At 40.2% G+C, this 22,847-nt stretch overlaps 1 protein-coding gene across 1 annotated transcript in view; it reads left to right on the top strand.

The window, feature by feature from the left end:
• CUX1 (cut like homeobox 1) overlaps positions 1-22,847 on the top strand; it is a 202,266-nt gene that overhangs the window by 115,765 nt on the left and 63,654 nt on the right. The window contains exons 9-11 of the mRNA XM_035343423.1: positions 8,225-8,273; positions 19,202-19,306; positions 22,358-22,546. Of these exons, the coding sequence (XP_035199314.1) occupies positions 8,225-8,273; positions 19,202-19,306; positions 22,358-22,546 (343 nt within the window). The remainder of the gene's footprint in view (positions 1-8,224; positions 8,274-19,201; positions 19,307-22,357; positions 22,547-22,847) is intronic.

Here is a 22,847-nt window from a genome sequence, read left to right on the forward strand (position 1 = left end):
GTGCAGATTGGCAATGGCCAGGAGGGCGAGTGGAAATGTTTGTTTGTCTAAATCAGCTCCTCTGAGCATGAATATTTTGCATATTCTGAACCTGGAGATCATGTTCCTCACCCTGAGGACTTCATCCTGCAAATTTAGTGTTTGTACTGTTATCGGTGCAGTACGTCAATCACCGTGTATGTGTCTCTAGGTATTAATGCAGGTGGGATTCAGGCATAAATACATCAAAAATTAAATATCCAGAAGTTCTCATTTTTTACATAGCCTCTAAAGGCGGGTCCAAATGATTGCACCAGGACTGAATTGCTGAGATGCCTCGCCTTGCCTGCTGGTATTAGAGCCCTCAGGAAGACAAGCCCACACCTCCCACATGTCCGAGACTTCTAGTCAGCTCCCACAGAAGCTGGCAGACACCGAGTGTAGGTCAATCCGAGGAGGTCATTTGTTTCTACAGGTTTCAGGTGCAGAAATGATTTCGTGCTTCAGCAACCTTCTCTGAATTCCCCTGTGACCCAAAGGATTGTCACCGGCAGCCTGCGATGGGAGGGGACCCAGAATGATCCAAATCTGGACATTCCTAGTAGCTGATTTTAACATTGCTCATAAGGCTTTGTGGGGTAAAGCATAAATACATTGTGAAATAAGACAAGTTTGATCATGAGACTTGCAGAAAAGAGAGAGGTTGCGTTTCTTTTCCTGTCTGATACTCCTTTCCGTAACAGGCAACGTGATGGCTGGACACAGATCACAAAAAGACCTGTTCCTGTGGAGAGAAAACCAAACTGATAGTTGAATAGGGGGTGTTTAAACAGAGCAGTGAGCATTTTGGGGAGTTCAGGATTCATGTTGGCTGTGGTACAAATTATATAAATATGCAGTACGTAAGAAAATAGTATTGTCATTGAATAAAAAAGATGTGCCATCTATTTATAGATCGCGCTGGTTTTTAATGCAGCCAGGACGCCTTCTTTATTCCAGCTGCTTACGTTAAGCATTCTTCTCTGGTTATGGACGTGTGCCAGGGGCATGTGTGTGTAAAACTATGGGACTTACAGCGCTGGGATTCCATGAGCTGATACTTTCTCATATATATATAATTATTATTATTATTTTTTGGTGTGATACTGGCTAATAATTGGTGTCATTCATAGCAAATTGTCTCTGTAAAAATGATTAATAAAACACTGCTGTCTTTAGAAACTCTGCTCCCTAGTGTATCGCTGAAATAAAGCTGATTTCTATTGTATATAAAACTTTATAATTGTAAACATCATTTTCCTATCCTTGAAAATCCTGACTTAAGCCATGGAAGAGAAAACAAAGTGATGTAGGGGTTTTCTTAGAAAGCAGCTCTTCTACAGACTAACAGAGGTTTTATTCTATACAGGCGTTTTTTTCCTTCTGACAATCAAGATGATTTTTGTATTGTCCAAGCACTGCTCCGTATCTTGAGCTTTATAAGCAGTTTCTTTAACCTCAATCAAGATTGATGATCACTTGGCATCTTTCAAGCACCTAGGACATCATTTATTTGAAGATGATACCTACAGCTGGTGCAACTGCTTGATGCTGCTACTTTTCATACTAACCTGGTGTGCTTAATGAGAAATGCTTGCATGAGATTTAGTTTATTTTTCAGTTTGAAAATCTGTATGCAGCGCACTACATCGACACAAGGCTCACAATGAGAGGAAACACAAATTAATTCCCACAAAATTAAAAAAAAAAAAAAAAAGTTAGCATTGAGCCTCTCTCCTTTTTGCTAGGGGAAGAATTTGATTTAGCGTAGGATAACTGCACAGGGGTGTCTGGACAATGTACACTGGACATTTAACTATTCCCCAGATTAATCCAGATGACGTATTGTGTAATCGCTGGAGCACCTGAAACCAGCGTTCCTTTGATCTCTCAATTTAAAGCCTTCAGTGTTTCACTGCTTAGCAGGGAGAGGATTTTTTCTTCAATTGAGTTCCTAGGAAAGGAAACACCCAATTCATTACTAAAGTTGGTGGATTTATGAATCCCTGAACAGAGAAATTCTTTTACGAGAGGCCTGGATTTATATGACATTGGAAAAAGGATTATCTGATCTGAAGATCCTTAGAGGGTTGCTGTGAAAGAAAATATTAACCTATAGCTCTTGCAATTTGAAAAGTAGATTTGAGAACTTACTACTAAGAAGTGTGTGAGTTCTTGCCTTTTGATGTGCTATACGGGTTATGCTGAAATAATTTTTTCTTTCTTTCTTTGTACAACCTTTGTGTCTATGACTTTTAGAGGCCCTGTTAGCAATAAATATGGGTTTATCTAATATGGTTGTTTGTTGGATTAGAAACATTATGAATTCTAAAAGGGCCTAACCTATGTGTACAGCAATATTCCTAAGATGCAAGATGAATGGAATTGGTTGTGATTTTCCATTACATCCTGTCAAAATCTTCTTAAGATCTTAAGTGTGTTAAGTTCCTCCTAGAAATGAAGCAAGCCAGCACTACATGCACCTTTGCATGGTCACTGACGTGCAGCAATTAAATAAGGGAACCTACCAGCAGAGTCTTGAACTTGGGTAGGAAATTCGTTAGCATTTTTTCTTTAAAGAAAAAATAAAATTTAATATTCAGATGCTGGAAATGCTCATGTGCCCCTACTGAATGCTCTGATCATTGGACTGCAGGCAATTCTGATGTTGTTTAGTGATCCGAAATTACCTCCTAGACCCAGAAACTTTTCCTGATAAAATTTTTAATGAAACTCTAAAAAATAATAATTTTAAAAGTCCAATACACTGCATTTTTTGAGTGTTCCAGACCTTTCTTCTTCTCTTCTTCCCTCCCATATGTCCCAAATAACTTCCCAGTTTGCCTTCTGCTAGCAGTGCTAGATTACGCTGCCTCTAATTTTAAGAGGGTAAGATGTTTACCTAATTCTGCCAGATTCTGCTCTGCGGTGACTACCGATACATGTTAGTAGTAGGATTTTTCTTCCTCCCATCCCTTCTTTTTTTGTTAAACATAAATGCACATTAGTTGATAATGTATGCTTTTAGTTTGAAATTGACTGCATAAATGTTTTAGTAATTAGAACATTTTAACAAGCCCCACTGGCTCCATATACTGTTTGCTCTGACCAATAAACTTATACATGTTTTTAAAGAAAACAAATGTGTGGGAAAAAATGCTGTTTGTTCTTTGCCAAACCAAAACATTAATCTGCCCTGCTAGTGAAGTTTCTTGGCCATGCCATTGACTGCAATTTCAAAAGTGTCATCTGTGTTTTTCAGTTCTTCCATGTATAAAGAATCCAACAGCAGTTCCCTTCAAGGTTCAGTAAGTTCAAATGTTTAGGGGGCTGTAGCCACAAGATTTGGCAAACCACTCACTTGTCATGTTAATAAAAAAGGAATTGTTTCTGCCTCTTTAAGCTAGTATCTAAATGAAGGAGTCAGATCAACTGGATTTTAATTATAAAGTCCACATTCTTCTTGCTGGCAAGTGAATAGCTTCATGGTGTTTAGGGTTTTCATCTGATTTATTTAGAAGATGAGATTGAGCTGCTTCCATTTTACCAATACTTGAATTGCCTTGGTTGTGCTGTTCAAACCAAATCGGTTAACTTGATCTTAGAAAGAAAATTGAACCTTTCTGTGTTTTTGACTTCCCATAAGCAATTGAATTGAATAAGTGTTTGTTGTTGTGTTTTTTGTTTGGTTGGTTGGTTTTTTGAACTACTTAAGTTGTGGAGTGTTTTTTGTTTGTTTGTTTGTTTTGTAGATGGCACGTTAGTTTTGAGGGCTCCTTCCTAAATGGCAAAAACTTACACCTTGTAAAATCTATACCTTTTAACAAGCTTGTTTTTTTTACTTCAGATAGAGTTACAAAAGTAATAGTAGAATATTTTGTGGTCATGCTGTTTTAACAGTTCAAATTCCTTTTATTTGTTCCCACTTATTTTATAGCTCTAAATGCTTGAACTTAAAATTTGATTTGCTGTGTTGATATGCTAAGTTCCTTAGCCTGAAAGTGTTGAAACTTAGAACAAACTACCTTTAATACAGACCGAAACTGTCTTGTTTACGTGATTACTTTTGCTGTAACTGAGTATAAGGACCTAGATCAGACTAATGAGAATACCATCTGTGGAGTGGGAAAACACAGGATAGATAATATTCACTCCTGAAAATAGCTTTTACCCATTCTCTTTCTCATTATCTATTTTATTGTTAAGAAAGAATCACCCTTGACAAACCCTGAATATTGTTGATGTTAATCTTGGCCATTGTGATGTGAAAATCTATTCTAAAACACCATCAATATTAGTGTAAAAGGTTCTCTCACTTCTCACTACCCTCATTTTCTGTATTCGTGCAAAGAAGGAACTTTGTGTTTTTGTTTTTTTCCTTGCCTTCAGCTCTTGGGGTGATGGGGGGTATCTATGCACTCAACAAGAGGCCAAGTCATCTTTGCTTCAGGAATTAAGATTAAAAGTAAAATCATCAGATCTGTGACTCTTGTAGGTGAGAGTAATTCACCTGCAGTGACTTTGGTGAGAAATTTAGGATTGATATAACCACGTTTGCTAAACGTGGCCATTGTTTTCTGAAAGGTTCCCATCAGATTTTCAATGAAAACCTGTAGGACATGATGACATTTGCCTTGAGCTGGATGGTGCTTTACATGTGAAGTAATTCCAGTGAAATAAAGAGAAATACTGAAATCAGACGTTCTGAAAATGAGGAAATGTTATGGATGGTGGATACATCAAAAATGGCCCGTGTGGGCCTAATCCACTGATCCAGAGTGGGATTTCCTCATGCCTCGCAGGTTTGAGTTCAACACAGTGCTTTGTAAACAATAAATCAATGCAAGTTGTTTCTGTGAGTGCATAAAAGGTGTAAGAACTGTAATTTATTTTATAATAAATACTTCTGCTCAGCAAACAGCGAATGTAGCTATTAGAGACTTTCTCAAATAAGTGATTTTAGACTGCTGAGTGCCAGCTACCGATGTGGGAGTTGAGCTTTTAAAATGAAAAGACTGAAATCTTTTTGAAGATTCTTCTGAATGCTGTTGACACTTGTGCTCGGAAAGAATACAGAGTAATTTAATTCATTGCTTCACTTAAAGATAACATTTACGGTTGCAGCATTAACCTTGGTTGGTGTGCAGACTGCTAGGCTGGAGGTGTTCTGCTTGAATCTTTTTGGAGATGTCGCATCCTTTCGTTAGGTGTGTGGAGAAAGATTGCGTGGGGAAAAGCTGGATAGAAAAAATGCCCGGGTGAAAGGGAGCTCAGGACCAGGCAGCTGGTTTGTCTGGGTGCAAGGACAAAGGGACAATTTTGCCCTTGGCTACAGTTTGACACTGTACCGGATTCAGTCAGAATTATCTGCGGAAGCTGAAGGGCAGAAATGTCATTTTTATGGTGTGCTATATCCTCAGTCGCTTTCTTTTGTAATTGACTGCGTATACCAGTGCTGTAATAGAGCTCTTAAATCCTGACCCCAGCCAAAATGGCATACAAATACCAGTATTAGTACTTGTGTCCATTGTAAATAGAGGACTGTCCTGGGGCCTCACTCCGCTTCTCAGGCTCCGGCCTGCATGCCAGCCTCCTCCCTACGGCCTCGCACCCCTCGGCCAGCCCTGCTGCTCTGCTGCCCTCGTCCCCTCTCCCTCGTTCCTCAGGCCACAGACATCCCTCTGCTTCTCCTCCTGCCTGCCCAAATCCTCCCCTGGCACGCTTCTCCCACAGGCTGCCAGCAGTGATGGCAGTTCATGCCAGCAAGGCCTTCCCAGGCCAGCTCTGGTTCTCCAGGAGTTGGTGCTCAGTTTTCCTCGTTCCCTTGGAGTGTAAAGGCTTATAGTTTCTGTTTGCAGCTGTATGCCCTAGACATACATTTCTTAAGGTTTAAATGTTGCTGTAATGCGTGCAGAATCTCGTGTTTCCCTGCCCTCAGCTTCCTTCACTTGCCTCTGTGACCTTTACAGGTGGCTGAGGGTCCTCTGATGAGTCCAGACCCCCTCATACACCTCTTTCCTGCGTCAGAGCCTTTTTCTTTTCTCTGCAGCCAAAACTCTCCCTTGGCTGGACTGAAAAATGGCCCTTTTGCTACTAAAGCAGAGCGCTTTTCTTCTCCTCGCCCAGGAATTTGTGAATCCTTTGCTCTTCTTGGGCTCTGTAGTTTTTCAGACCTTTGGCTGCTACCTGACACCAGCGTTCCCCTGTTTTGGGGGGAAAGGCAGGGATTTTATTGCTCTTCAGACCCTACAAAGAAGCAAGCGGAAACTGGGTTCGCTCGAGCTGCAGCCGGCGTACTGGAGTGGGACGCTCCCAGCTCTGGTCCGGGAGGCGTGTGACACAATCCAGACGTCGTTTACTGGCTCCATATAACCTGAGGCATTCACACATAAATTCAGCCCGAATACATAAGCTTATATAAAGAGGATCCTTAAACTATCCCAGCTAAAAATATTTGTAAAATGCTGGGAAACGTGGTAGGGTTTTTTTGTGCATTTGGATGCTCTCTTCCCTCTGATCTCTGTTACAGATGCATACTGGGGTCATCTGCATGTTCTTGTGGACATTTTGTTCATGAGATGTAATTTCCTTACAGAGTTTACAGGATGGACAAGCATTTTGGGTCTAGATTCTAAACAAAAGGCTAAAGAGATCAAAAATACTAATGTAGGCTTATCTGAACCTGTCTGAGTTGGTCTTCTCGTTAGTCCCTCCACACTTTAAGTCCTTACTTGTCCAGAGAGTGATTGTTCAATTCAGTAACTAATGTCTATTATTTATTATTAATTCAAAACATCTTGTGCATGATCTATTTCCAGTGTAACAACATACTCGCTTCTCCTGCATGAAGAAATACACGTTACTCTGTTTTTCATTATTGTCCAAAAGATTTTTCAAAAGGCAATTCATGTTGCCTCAAAACTAAAGGCTATAATTAATAAATCATTTTCCATTTATTTATATACATACACACTTACTGTGATCTTTTACTGCATTTCCCTAAGTGTGCATGCAGAAACCTAAAAAGCTGTTGAAGAGTAAGTCAATATTCAGTGTAATGATCCAGTGTCAAGTGTGCCAGTACTCCTGTGTACTTCAATTAACCATCTTTCCCAGCAAACACCTGCATAGAAAAATGGATTTTCTTTGGGATCAGCCAAAAAACAAAACTTGACTTTTCTGCATTGGCAGGGGAAGGGAATTCCAGTATTTCACAGCTTTTACTGACAATGATCTGCTACAGATTAAAAACAAGAAACAGACATGATGGTGTTGGCAGATTGCAAAAGGACTTGCTGGTTAAAGCTGCTGTTCATAGGAGATGAGGATCGTGTTTATTGCATCCATATGGTCTAGAGATACAAGACCGGCAAGTGTCTGGGGAGAATTCTTAATATATCGATACCAAACATACATAGGCCCTTTGACTGGTACCTTTCACAGGTGACAGTATCACTGAAATATTTGCCCATGATTTAGTGTGGTGATACAAATGATTGCTTAACCATCAGGTCCATTTGTGTAGGCAAAGTCTTAGAAATGCTGGAGTTTGTGAAGGGTTGGGACTGGTAGTTGGCACCTAGCACACATATACGATTGATCTATTTTGTTCTTAACTGTATAGTTTTCAAACCTGTGATTTCCTGTTCAACTTTGTAAAGTGCATTAAGAGCCTGAGTCTAAATTTAGTTTCATTAATTTCTGTCAAAAATCTTTCTTCTTTGTAATTTAAAATTCCAGGTCTCTTTGATTTCGTGGTTTTTTTAAAGCAGAATTTAGAGCCAAACTTCTAGGCACACTGAAACAGAAGAATATATGTTGTGCACATATACAGGTAGTTATCTGAAGAGCTGTAGCCTCAGACTTCTCCGTAATACTCCGTTTGAAGCACTTTTATATCTAGGAAAGGTGACACAGCCCTTCTGCAGGTGGTTTGGGAGTAAGATCTAATAAATATGCTCAAATATCGACATGCAACTCCACTGGAAAAAGGGAACAGGCAAAAGATTTGGAGACTTGCAAACCAGTCCAGAGCTGAAACCCAAGATGATTTCACCAGTCAAAAGCTTAGCTGCTCAGTCTTTACTGTGTCCTTTAAAAACATAAATGTATTGTTTGTATGAATGTTGCAATGATACAAAGCATGAACTCATGTAACAAGCATTCTTCATGGGATAACAGCACTTCTGCTCTCTTGTTCTCCCAGGGCTGATGAAATCGAGATGATCATGACAGACCTTGAAAGAGCAAATCAGGTAGGATTTAAAAATCAGTTTCTCATAAAATTCTGAGTATGACTTTGTTTTTTCCCCTCTTTAGGATTTCATGACAGTTCTTTTATATGCACTTAGCAGTTGTAGCTGTAGTGTAAGAAAATACTCAAATTTAGAGAAAAATACCGATCTTTGGGGATACTCTTTAAGTACTGTATGCACAGAGGATTGGTGTTTGCCATATATTTACCTTCTAATAGTTTCAATTTGTTTGCCACTATAGTTCTTCTTGGTTTTATGTTTCTAATATCATTTTACTTCTCCCTACCCGGATGTGGCAGCTAACTGGTATACCCAAACCACATCTCAATGGTTTATGCACAATTTTTACCTAATTTGAGGAGTGTGAAGTGGCTTGCACAAGAGCCGTGAATTTTCAAAGATGTCATTTTATCCAGGTCAGCTTATGTTCAGCTGCTGGTCCCCAGCTGATCATCACATTGGAAGCTTTACAGAAGGAATTAGAAGTAACTTTCAGGCCTAAAAGTGTTTGTTACATGTATTGCATTCAAGAAGCATTTTACAAGGATTTGTTTCAGAAATGCTGAAAAATCATCCTTTGAAAACCAAGATCCCATAACGGTGTTAGTGGGATTTTATTTATTTATTTATTTTTGAGCCAGACTCTCACTGCTGTAGTCTTTTCTCCTTGCCTGAGCTCCTTCCATGTACCTCCCATCCCTGATGTGTCCTTTCTATCAAGAACCAGAGTAATAGGTGTGATGAGGCTGTGATTATTGACATGAGAAAATTGAAATTACACTGGTGCAAGGGCAGGTTGGCTGATCAGAGAGGGTAGCAACACCTTGGGTTATTAAAGACAACCATTATTTTTGGTTCATGCTGCTGCTTATCTTCTGCTCACCCTTCTTTTGCTAGAGGAGCATCAGCAGTGGCAAGGGCAGCCCTGAGCTACAGAGGCCTGACCTCCTGCCACTGCTACAGCTTCTGTAGGCTTCTCTGGACTTCACTTTTTCCTTTCTTTTCTGATATGTTTTATTGGCATGTTAATTTTTAGCAAGGGTCAGATCAGACTGTGCCATGCAGAATAAGGAAACTCCAATTTGTTCCTGCAGTGCTCATTTGTTGGACTGTGAAACGTCTGCTGCATTCCCTAGCAGTGCACACGCTTCAGAGAAAGTGGTACAATTGTATTGAACTATTTTAAATTAAAAGTTGGAAAAAGAATAAATTACCACCACCCGAGCAAAGTGCCCTTTTGGTCCATTCTGTACACTGAGTAACTGCACAAGGTGATGAGGAAGATGCGTATGGATGTGCAGATTCCCAGGTGGTATATGAAACAGGTGAAGGTTTCATAGAGAGAAACCTCAACCAGGCGTTTCTTAGTCAGAGAGCTTCATTAATCCATCTGTCAGGTAAGGTCAGAGATTGCAGATCATAAGTTGCTCAGGTTATGGTTTTATAATCCAATTTAAGCTTACCCAAGAGCAGCTTGCTTCCAGTTGCACGGAGGGAGGGATGTACAGTCATGGGTTGGGGTTAAGTGGAGGATTGTCTCTTTTAGATAAGTTAACCAGTCATGAATCTTAGCCTCAGTCCTTTTATTCCACACCCTGGCCTGCATAATATCTTGTTATGTGTGATTGGATAATCACAGCAAGTATATTATCCTTTACATTCGTTCTGTATAAGTTGGAAAAATATGAATGAGGCAGAAGGCAGATCTGTAAGTTGTTGGGTTGATTATATAGTCAGTAAAGGAAAATTGAGTTTTGTACAGTGGGTTTTTAGTTCTGTCAAAGAACTTTTGTAGACAGCATTAAATATTTATGAAAGTGCTAGTAATTATTTGAAAATCTGTAGACTTCTTAGAAATGATGTAGGTGTTAAAAGATGTTTTGGTAGAATTATTTTGTAATTTCTGCAAAGGCAGCACATTTTTCAAAGTTGTAGCAATGATTTACCCAGTAGTTTTTCTCTTTTCTCTGAATAGAAAGATTGTTGTAATTAAAGAACAGGTATTTCTTATTTCCTCGTTGCCATACTGAAATGGAAGATAACCATTTACATAGAAATGCTGAAGATATTTTTCTATCTTACTGCAACAAACCTGTAATTATTGTTTTTTCTGTTTTTTGTTGTTGTTGTTTTTAACTTTATTGGGATTTTTTTTTAGCAAGTCAAAATTTGTTAACGGCTTATGTGCATAATCCTTATTTCTGTTGTAATTTGGTAAATTCTGGATTTGTATGTAAACATCAGTGTGCTATTCATCCAAACTGCTGTAATGCCAGTAGAGGTGATTCTGTCTCCTCTTTCCCCATTTCCCTCTCCTGTCCTTCCCAGTCGGAGCTGCCATTTACCTGTCCCCTCCCTAGCATCACCTTTTGCAACCAGGGACCTTTCACTGAGTCCATTGAGCTCACTGACTGCAGAAGAGCACGAATTTGGAGTGAGAGGGGCAGGTTCATTTTCTGTGGGATTGGGAAGTTGATGCAACTCACCAAAACCTGGGACAAGCAGCAGCAGCAAGGGGAGGGACACGAGGAGCGTGTTGGAGCAGGGGAGGAAGGGCGAATTCGCTGCTGGGGAGCAGCCGCTGGAGTAGCACAGCTGGTTGCCAGATCATCCTGATAGTCCTTATTTGTGCGATGCTTTACCTTTATACAACACTTCTATAAATTATAACTAAGTAATCTTTGCAGCAGCCTCACTTTACAGTTGGAAAAAAAATGAAAGAAATTAAATCAAGTGCACAGGCCAAAAAGTGAGTTTGCATCAGACTGAAGTGTTACAATTGCAGAAACAAGTACTTAACATAATTATGCATTTAATAGTTAAATTAACATTTCCTTTTACCATTTCAGTAAGTACTTATTCCCCATTATTAAGGCTACCTTTAAAGAGTAATGCTCAGCATGACTCCTACTCTGAGGCTAAATAGACTGCCTTGCTGATTTTGATGTGATACTTTGCTGTGCTGGAATTAAAACTGACCCAAACTGGACTGGGATTCACAGTAGGAGTTTACAGAACTGCAAAATGTTTCTGCTGAAAACATGGAATATATTTGCTCTAACTTCTTTAATATCAGATACTTCTTGAAAATCCCCTTTTCCTTTATTGCCCCTTTTAAATCCAGGGTTGATGTTCATGAACTTCCTTTGCATTACATGAGGACGCCCTCCTGACTTAAAGAGAGGTGGGAAATGCTGCTTCCCTCTCCAGTTGTACAGCGATGAGTGGGTGGATGTACTCATACTCATCTAGGATCTAGGTTTCCATATTCAGGCTGAGTTAATGTGATTCCTACCCTCAGTCCTGTTGGGTAAAGCACAGCAGCTGCATGGACCGTCCTTGGAGTCTGCAGACTCCATCACCTCTCTTCTCCCACTGTTTTTTCTTCATTTAGATCCCCAAATTGTTTCACGCAGGAGCTTTCTGGGCTTGTTTGGGTGCTATCACAACACCGTCACCCCCAGAAGAAATTACTAACTCATAGAAATCATCACCTTTGAATACCAGAAAACTTTGCAATTTGCTGCTTAGAAACAAAAAGGGGTAGTGACCAAAAAATTATATTCCTCTTTGTTGAAATTTGAAGTATAAATGGAATTTTACCCCAGACCGTACCCCTAACCATAGAGAAATAAACCACTGGCTTGATCAGAGCGAGCCGCCTGCAGGGGCCGAGGAGTCTGGAGGCGGGTACCCTGGTGCTGGAGGTAGCAATGCGGTGGCAGCACGGCTGCTCAGATGACAGCCCTTCATCAGCTGCTAATCCAGGCACTCCGTATGAGTAATCTATGAGCTCGAGTGGTGTTCTGCAGCAGGGATAGTCTTGCTCAGGCTGGCAGAGCTCAAAGAGAGGAACTCAAGTACTGCAATTGGCACCAACTGTTAGGGTGAGGCAGGTCCCAGCGAGGATGCGGGTGTCAGTGGTGGTCTGCTTTGAAGTCTGGAGAGGTATAAATCAATACAAAAAGGACAAGACTGGTGCGTAAAAGTGGCTTCTTCTCATGTGTCTCTCTCAAGAGGAGCAATTAAGTAGCTCCATAATGCGTAGCTTTAGCAGGGGTGCAAGGTCTGAAGGTGTGCACCCAGCAGCCCCCTCTTGCTCGAGCAGCGAGATGCTACTGCCTCGTCTGCGCAGCGGCAGCTGGCTGTGCAGGATCTGTTTCTCTCTCAGTCCCCAAGGTTGTATGACTTGGGTCTTTGAAGAACCGAAGTCAAAATAATAAAACTACACGCAATAGGCGTTGCTCATTTTCACTTTGCTAACCAGGCAGCCCAATAGCGAAAATAACCCCGAGAGCTCACCCTCAAGTTTCCATGAAGATTTAATAATCCTCTAGTTTGGGGAAGGGACTCATTTTATTAAGATTTCATTTTGCACAATAAATCACTGCATATTTTCTGATACGCTACGAAGTATAATAATAAATAATTAAAACTAAACTACCCTTACTTGTCAAAATAAATGATTTATCATAGTTTGGGATATAGCATCGCTGAATTTTTTATTGTTTGATTCCCAGAATATTACCATTTTCAATCAGTGAAGTTAATGAAGCTCCAGCGTACTTTTCTGCATGTACGACAGTTACAGTTGTATGAATGTATATTTTGTATAAATATTTATGATTCGCTCTTTTCTGTACCTTTTCAAGTTTATACCTTGCTCTTAAGTGCTTATGGCAGTAAGTTGTAATATTTGGGATGACAAATTTATTCCAATGAATTATCCTGTTTCTATATTTTATCTAGCAACTTGGCATCACCCAGTTGCGCATGAGAAACACTGAAATTTTTGTTAAAAACAGTCATTGAGGTTTCTGTTAAAAACAATCATTTCCGTGGTGTGAAAACAGAAATACTTGGGAGTGTTTCATTTAAGAAAAAGATGAGTCTCATTTTAATGTTTTAGTATTGAGTCTAAGTTTGTAGTTTCATGTCATTGATGTATCCACATCTGCTGAATTCGTACACTCAGTGCACATTATTTAGAAAAAAAGAGTCTTTGGACTTCGTATTTTTTTAATCCTTAGGAGGAAATAGACTTGGAAAAAAGTCTCAGATACAGGTACTCTTAGATTTTGAGAGTAATAACAGAAAAAGAACATGAGTTATTTTTTCTGTGCACTGCATTGTGAAAGTTACAGAAAAATAATTAATGGTGTTCTTTTTTTTTTTCTTCTGTGTCTGTGCCATGTTATCCCTTTGGAAAAGCAAAATGTTTCCATTGATTTTTCTTTCCATATTCACAGTGCTGATCGTGTTCCCAGATTTCTTCTGCTTATTTTTTGGAGGGAAAAAAAGCAAAATACAGGAACTTCTGTTATCAATAAAACAAGACCAACTGCTCTTTCTAATATACATAACCGTTTTTTAAAGAATCTGGACTGAATCAGTAGCATGTATTCCAAAGAAACAGATTTTCAGTTCTATAGGGGAAAAGCTAATGATTTTTAACATTTTTTTAATCAAACTATCGTTACAATAAGTAATCAAAATATCATTACAATAAGTAAAACAGATATAGAAGAAGAAACAAAATTGTTGTAGAAGTAGAAGCAGTCTCACTAGGTCAGCTTTGCAAGAACCGTGTTCTCAAGGTGCTTTTTTTTCTCTCTTTTTCATTGGTTATGGTGCCTTCCTATCTGTAACAAATCACATTGGAAAATGGTTTGCAAAGATATTCCCACTAAGTGAGATTGCTATAAAATATGTATGTTTTCAAGCAGCAGATGGAATAAATTCTCCTCTTTCACTTAGCAACACAAATGCTACAGAATATAGGTGGTGGAAGTTCTGCACAGGGGAGTGATGCTCTGAACCGCCAGTGGTAGCAAAACTGGTGACAAGGCAGTCCTTCTTGTGTTCCCATGAAGATGGTATTCATCTTGACACGATTCCTTCATCTGCACCAAGGCGAACACGGATAGTGCCAGAGTATTCGCTTTTTATTTCTGACTGCCTTTGCAATGAGCTAGAGCCTCTGCTGACGTGGTATGCCACAGCTCTCCTGAATTTGGTGAAGCCATGCCATTTTATAGCAGATGAGGTCATTCACTTAATTCTGTGATTTAATTTCACTGTCTGTAAAATGGGAATAATAACATTTACTTTATAAAGTGCGTGGAGATCCTCGCATGGAAAAGGACTGCATAAAGGCAAAATATGGTTAATATTATTTTCATACAAACACGGGAGTTTCCTGTAAATGCTTGGCTTTCAGTTGGGAATACATTTATCTGGCAGCCTTTCAATGTGGAAAGAAAAGCAGAATAGCCTGGAGACAAGAAGGAAGACAACCCAACCTCTTTTTGTTGGTTGTTGTTTTGTCGTGTGTGTTTTTTGTTTTTTGTTTTTTCTTATTTAATTCTCCATTGCTGAAAAAAATAGGTGCCAGAGCCCTGGAGAGTCTTTCATGTCACAGATTTTCTGATAACCTTCCTGTTGTTTTGTAAAAGCTGGGGAGGTTTAAAGGTGTTGAAATAACTTTGTTTATCTCAAAAGTGAGAAAAAATTAAAGCACATTGAAAACAGTGTGCCTTAACCGATCTTGTACTCCAAGAAACGTGGCTTTTGTGGTGACTTGCAAGTAAGATGGCATGAACTTCAAGCACTTAAAACTGAGCATGATCTCTGCCTTAACTGGGCTCACTGATTTCAACAGATTTACGTGTGATAATGTTACACACCCCTAGCCCATAGGAAGAGTGTGCCACGTACAGCCCTGCACTTAGCATGTAATAAGAAAGCATAGTTTGCCTCATGGAATTTTAAGGGAAAGATTATTTTTTCTTGTAAGTATCTCATTTTCCTATTCACACCAGTGGTCTTTGATCAAATTAACATTTTACTGTGAGTAGAAGAGCACTCAGTTCATGCTATTCATTATCTTGTCAAGAAACAATGAGAATAATTTAAACGGAATATATTGTGTAAGGCTTTTTATTTTTTTTAATTGGAAAGCACACGGCAACATTGTGATCATGACCTACTGGCTTCACTGCAAAGAGTGTAATATTTACATACTATATTAAGGAGAATGAATGTATTTTGAAATATTTTGTTACCAGGGAGGGAACTCTAGGCTTGAAAATGAACAGTACAGAAATTAGGAGGAATTGCTTGACTGAGGTATCCAGAAAAATGGCATTTTCTAGATAGTGCTGAATTTGAGTGATCTTTATCAAGGCCAGGACCATGACTGTCGTGGTCTTCAAGGTTTATCTAGGCTCATCATAGATTCTGAAGTAAGAAAGAGAGTGTTTTAGCACTGGATGATGAAACGCAACTGTACTATGGAATACATATTTCTTAGCTAAAATAGGATAGTTTCACACAAAGAGAAGGTTGTGTGAACTTTCCAGTGGCTCTGAGTTGTGTAAGATTGCTAGGTTTTAGCCATTTTCCATACTGGGCGTCTGTCTCTGGCTGCATACTCTTTTTTATTATTATTATTCAGGAAAAATTGTTCAACCATTTCTAAGGACAAGATTAGGAAAAAAAATCTAGTTTTTCCCACATGTTAGGAGTCATTCTTGCTGTTTTGGTGAGGAGCCTGCTGTGCCCAGATTTAAGAGAAGGGGCTTGGCACTTGATGAGGGAGGATTTGCCTTTTTCTCAGGGTTGTATCTTCTGTTGCTTCAAGTAGCAAGGGAAAAAAAAAAAAAAAAAAAGCCCCAGTTTTGGCCGGTCTGTAAATGTCTGAAAAAAACGGAGTTCACACAAACTCAACGGAATCTGGTTTGAATTTGTGGGCTTTGATGTCCGTGTCTGTCCCGAGCACAATGCTGCCTATAAGTGCGCCAGCTGGGTGAACATTAACCAGCCAGGTTTCATTTCTTTTCGGTGTAATGAGCCGATGCCATTTAGATGTGGGGCACTGGGCGGGGAGGGGGACAGGAGCAATGTTGGGGTGAGAGCGGGAGGACCACGAGGACCAGGAGGTGGAGAAGAAAGAGGCTGTGCTGGGGAGGTTGGAGTGAGAAGGCGCAGGGAGGGAGGAGAAGGACCAGGACAGGGCTGCTTCGAGGAAAGTTGGAGAAGAACCAGCGAGGGAAAGAGGAAGGAGGAGAACATCAGGGTAAGACAAGTTTTGGAAGTTTGTGTCTGTTTGTTGGGTCGCTCAAGGCACAATCTTGCTTTGGCCAGCTTGCAGCTAAAGGCACCATTAAGTTCTTGGGAGACCAAAATACCACTTGATTTTAGAAGGGGACAAATGCCAGAAAGAGTTTAGAAAGGGACAAAATGACAAGCAGAGAGGGGTGGGAGTCAGAGAAGCAGGGTGAGGATTGCAGAACACAGGGTGTCCTGCAGAACACAGGGTGGGCAGCAGCAATACTCGGGGTGAGAAATGGGGCAAAACTCAGGAGCCGTGCAGCGAGGTCTGGAGGAGCCAACGTTGGCACTGCCACACCGAGCACCTGGCTGGAAGTACACTGGGGTCTGGGGAACCCGTGTAGCTCAAAACAGGGCTTTGTGACAGCACATTTCATTAATGTTTCTGAAGCGCTTAGGTCCTGTAGTGGGGAAAAGCAGGGTAAAGCCCAGGAGGAAGCGATTAATTCTGTCTGCAGAGGGGGGTAGGATTAGTTTTCAGTAAATAAGCCACAGAGGTCACACACTGAACAAGAACAAAACAAAATATTCGTTCGCTGAGCAGTATACGTCCTGAGAGTTGTATGAAGTCAGAGGTCTCGTTGGGAAATAGCAATAGCATGGTAGTGGCGAGTTACCGATGCCTCGCAAAGCTGTGAGCACAGGGGAGGCTGAACATGCAGGCAGTCTTGAGCTGGGCTTTTCAAAACTTCTAAGTGCTCCATTTTGAAACTATACCATTCTTTTAATAGGTTTTTGTGTGTAATTTATAATTTATATTGCAATAGCACCCAAAAGTGCTTTCCAGACACTGAACACATCTATAATTCTGACTCTAAAGAGCTTAAGATCTGGGGAGGGAACACAGAAAAATGGACCAGTATTTCCCAAACAGAATTGCCCAAAGTTTCCGTTGATGCATTTTTAACAATATGTAGTATGAAATCTTGTCTAATATTATTCACAGGATTACAACAGGTGTTCTGAATTGGCTGGGGAGGCTTTGCAGAAAGGGCAGCTGACAGCTTACTGTATATGCAGATGTAACATCTATTAGAAATATCCTCTGTGGTTTGCTTGCATGCAAGCTGAATAGATTCTCAAAACAATGCTGCTGTGAATAGAAGCCATCAGCAGAATTGCTTAAGGCTGCAAAACCCATTACTTATACAACAGTAGATGCAAGAGCCAGTACCACAGTGCAGTAACTTGTCCTGCTTTGCTGTAGTTGCTTAGCAGGTATTCGATCAATATATTCACGTCCGTATCTAACGAAATGCAAGAAAATAAATTATCTCAATCCATATTGTTAGCTCAGATTTTAACCTAATCTTATCCAGCTGCATAAAAAGCATAAATTTACTCTTTTTCTGTCTTTCTTGTTAATGCTGCTACCATTTTATTCATGTACACAATAGGTTGCGTCCCATGCTCTGATTATTAGAGCCATGTTACTGTACTTTTTACAATTACATTTTAATTACAGCTGTAGAACCTATGCAAAATCATTTAATATAATGTTGTGAGCAAATAGCGCAGATGATGTACTTAGTATTTGATTGCTGTTAGTTTACTGATTGATTAAACATGCAGGCAGAGGCTCTGCTTTGACTAGTAAGGCAAAGAGAGGTATACAGGTTTTTATACTCACTATGTTTAAATGAATTTGGTTTTCAAAGGATTGGCTGAAAAAGAGAGGAGTCAAGCACACAGAAATACGACAGTTTTGGTGGTTTAAAAATAGAAGTGTGTTTTTTTTTTTTTCAATAAAGGAAGGGACAGGACGCATTGGTGTAAAGGGCAAAAGCTGGCAAAGAGAAGTTCTGGCCTTGACTGGGGGCAATTTGTGGGTTTGGAAGGTTGATGATATGTCTTGGAAGTGGAGATAGCTGTGGGATTTTAGCTGTTTTCTGGTGAATGTGTGGTGTGATTTGCATGGAGCAGCCCAGGTGGAAAGCAATGATTACTCAAGGAGGTAAGCAGAGTGCTTTGAAAAAAAGAAAGAAAAGACTGGCCAGAAGGAGTATATACTGTAAAAACAACCAGGTGTTGTTCCACTTGTCTTAACAGAAGCTAATATGCAGTTATGGAAAAGACTTTGCTATTTATTGCCTGAAGTTACTGTTCCATCTGTCTCTACCCAAACTCTTGTACAGATAATCTTTCCTCATAATTCTGCATTTCTCCTTTCAGTTATTACTCAATATTTGTATGGCAATTTCATCTGGTAGCCAAGTCACAGGCTTATTAGATACTGTGTAAATCCTCAGCAATTCGTAACTGATCTGTGCAAAATTGTCAGTTTAGGGTTAAATATTGTTGAATAAATAGACCTGCTGAAAGAACAGAATCTAACAATTCATGTTTTGGGAAATAATTACTGAAGAAAGACAGCCCACAACATTGCATGTGTGTTAGAGAGAATGGTCAGAATATCTTTTAATTCAGCATTTACCCATGAGAATTATTCCCATGAGGAACCTTGCAATAAAATCTGCTTGGTCTATGAGAATAGAAAGAAATTGAATAAAAAGACTCCATTTCCACTTGTATTTATTCAGTCTGGGAAATTCAGTGGGCCGCAGCATTAGTATCAGCAGGGGATTCCTTGCTCCTAGCGTTAAATTACTGTCATAATCGCTCAATTATTTCTTCCTTGTACTGTTTAAAATAAAAATCCATCACATTCTATGTTTTTTTTCTAACATTTATTAGGTTGAGTGTTTAGGAAAATCAATTATATTCAGTCAGGCATGAATTGATGAATGTTCTTGTAATAATTGTCAGTTGTTAAACTGAATGTACTTTCTCTTTTCACCCCTTTTCATTTCCTTCAGAGGGCAGAGGTGGCTCAGAGAGAGGCAGAGACCTTAAGGGAGCAGCTCTCGTCAGCTAACAAATCTCTCCAACTCGCTACGCAGATCCAGAAGGCACCTGATGTGGTGAGAGAAAATATTTACTGACTCTTACAGGTTTCTGACATTCCTGCAGTACAGCTCTTTCAATTTATGCTCACAGCTATAAAAATATCTGTTTGGAATAATATTTTAACTGAAATGGAATTGCGTTCCTTTGGGATTTTAGTTTTGTTAGACTTCTAAGGGGGTTGGTAGCTGCAGAAGACCATGAAAAAGACAGAAATCGTTCTGCTCTGTGGTGACCGGTATGATGATCTGCTGCTGCCAGACCAGGCAGATAGCAGCAACTCTTCGAAATTATTTCATGTTTATAGGAGCTTCAGCAGAGGAAAAATGAAGCAGCAACGCTGTACAACAGTGTCCTGATGAGCCATTAACACATGCGTGCCTTGAGGCACAGAGCCTTACACCAAGGGGCTTTAACCAGCTTTGCCCAAAAGGCATTAGTGGGCCTGGTTGCATGCCCATGTCTGTGTTTTCTTATTCTTAGCATTATGGGCTGCCAGAGAAACTGGAAATGAAAGTCAGTATCACCCTGTTTTTTACGGAATATACCTAAACTGAAAAACGCGCACAGAAATCCAATAAAAGAAGCTAGGAAATTGAGAATATATCCTTTACTTCTGAAGGTTGGGCTGACCCGGTGGGCACAGAGTGCTGTTACAGGACCAGCAGGGGAGGGAGGGGATGGTCCCCCTCTGCTCTGCCCTCCTGAGGCACCACAGGGAGCGCGGCCTCCAGGTGTGGGGCCCCCAGCACAAGAAGGATGTGGGGCTGTTAGAGTGGGCCCAGAGGAGGCCATGAGGATGGTCAGAGGGTTGGAGGCTGAGGGAGCTGGGGCTGATCAGCCTGGAGAAGAGGAAGCTGCAGGGAGACCTCATGGAGGCCTTTCAGTACTTAAAGTTTTAAACTAAAATGGTTAAAACCAGTTTTAAACTAAAAGAGGGGAGATCCAGGTGGGGCAATCTATCACCTAAGGGTGAGGAGGTTGGAGCAGGCAGCCCCAAGGGGCTGCGGGTGCCCCGGGCCTGGAGATGCCCGAGGCCGGGCCTGGGGGGGCCTGGACAGCCTGGGCTGGCAGCGGGGGTCGTGCCCATGGCAGGGGATGGCACCGGGTGGGCTTTAAGGGTCCCCCCAATCCCAAGCTGTTCTGCAATTCTGTGACTCCAGCTGGTCCTGGGTGAACAGGTATCCTGATTTTTGTTTGCCAAAGGAGAAATTGGATTTAAATGTAAAGATGTGATTACATGAAGTTTGGTCTACTTCTAAGCAACAAATCTAACAAACAAATCATGCTCCTTATGTTGGCTTTTTCTTGTAAGCCATCTATATGCTCGACACTGGTATCAGAAAAATACATGGTTGCCTTTAAAATATATTTGGAGAGAATGAGTAACAAACTGCAAGTCCTCCAGGTGTGTTTGGTCACCTATTAATATGACCCAGTATTTCCTTAAGGAAGTCAAAAGATAGAAAAGCAGGCTGCAGAGCAAAAAATAAGAAGCCTGAATATCATTCGTAACTCTGAATTACCTGCCTCTTCCTATCTTGTGTCCTAGTCTTATCATTATTTTAACATTAGGTCTTTCTTGTATTTAATAGTACTTCTGCACTTCATTTATATTTAATATGACAACTACTGCAGGATGAAAATGATCATTATCTATCTTATTTCAGACTCTACGTTCTAGTCTCAATAGGCACAAGCAGCAGATGATTATACAACTTGTGATGTTTCATGCAAGCAAATTAGAGGTTTTTTCAAGTTAAAAGTATAATTCAGTGTAATAGGAGAGCGTTGTTAACTGCTGTTCGTACATGCAGCTTTCTGTGAGACACAATGGTATGTAGTCACTGAGAATCAAGCTAAGTGTTTAGCAGATATGGAAAAGGTATTTTGTTGTGCCTGCATTTGCCAGAAAAGGGTATGGAGTATATTTCAATCTGCTGCGATGTCATCTTGAATTGTAAGGAAAGTGCTTGGGTGACAGCATTGGTGGGTTGAAGTTTCAGCTCTTCCCCCGTAGGATCTTTGGCATAATGCTTACAATCATTGTTTCTCTCTTGGTAAACGGATTCGTTCCTACCTCACCGGTGTTTTGTGAGGAACAGCCATTAACCTTTCTAGGCTGCGTTTTAGGCTTTTTAATGGAACGTGTTCAGCATTGGGCTGCCTCGTGCTCCCTGGATCTGTACAGGGGTTTCCTTGTGTTCCTCATGGAAGAGAGGTTCAGAGCGCTCCAATTATAGCTATTGATCTCTTAACACAAAAGGTGACAAAAGAGCTGGAGCAATCAGTCTGTGTTAACTTTTCTGAATAGATCTATCTTCTTTCTTTTTCTGCCCTTTCTTACTTCTTGTCCTACTGGAAAGTCAGTCTAGCGAGGATGTTTCAGGCTTGAGGACAGATTTTGCAGCCATGGGAAACTGGAAGAAGAAAAATTCTGATTTAGGGAAGGGAATTTTTAGAAGTGGAGACCATAGGCACAATCGTCTTGTCTTACAGGCATCACATGTATCTTCATTCCTGTGGAGAACAGGCTTCAGTTGCTAGCAATAACATAATAGTGAATAATTTTCATGCAAAGAGCAAGTTCATTGGAAATAGCAGTTTGGGGCAATTTTTTGACAATTTCGCTTGAAGTGTGTGGCATACATATGAAGAGCCAAAGGCACATGTCTCTGCTGTTCTTGATTAAGAAATTCTGCTCCATTACTTCAGAATATTTTATCTGATTAGTATTTTGTTAGCACAGATTTTCATAGTTGTCAAAGCTCTTGGACTATTAATAATAAATAGATATAAATAGAGTCCTTTGACTTTCACTACTGCATCTTGCCAGTACACTTACGAAATAGGGAGATTTATTTTCTGTATTTTACCAAAGAGCTGTCCTGGGGAGTAGAAAGGTCCATCTTCTGGATTCATGCAGTCACAGGAGTACCAGGTTTAGGAGTTGTTTCTGTCTCTCATGCTGTCCCATGCCATGGTTGGTCTTTACCTAACAGCCCTGAATTCAAGCTTGTTGCCTTTATTTATGTGATCTAATTCTATTTTATTTTTTTTCACATCAGGAGCAGGCCATCGAGGTGCTAACACGGTCCAGCTTGGAAGTAGAATTGGCTGCAAAGGAGCGGGAAATTGCCCAGCTCGTAGAAGATGTCCAGAGACTACAAGGCAGCCTCACCAAGCTGCGGGAGAACTCCAGCAGCCAAATCTCACAGCTGGAGCAGCAGTTAACCGCCAAGAACAGCACGCTTAAAGTAAGGCTCAGTTCTGTGCTCAGCAGCTTTCGAAGGATATGGCTGACATACCGATATTGGGTTTTACTAATGTAAGCTTTCTGTGGTTCTCAGAGGCACCATAAAAGCTATTTACTTCTCAGGATACTGTTGAATTCATGTTTCTGTGATGTTTTATTTTAAGTGATCACAGTTTTGTAGAAATTTAATTTGCCTTTTTCTAGTTCTCTTTGTTTTGAAATTTGTTTTTGCAGAACATGGAATTACCAATGGAATTAAAACCACCACCACCAAAAAAAAATTGACCATGGATAGGTAGTGA

Source organism: Oxyura jamaicensis, chromosome 19, assembly GCF_011077185.1.
Source record: "Oxyura jamaicensis isolate SHBP4307 breed ruddy duck chromosome 19, BPBGC_Ojam_1.0, whole genome shotgun sequence".
Taxonomy (NCBI): Eukaryota; Metazoa; Chordata; class Aves; order Anseriformes; family Anatidae; genus Oxyura; species Oxyura jamaicensis.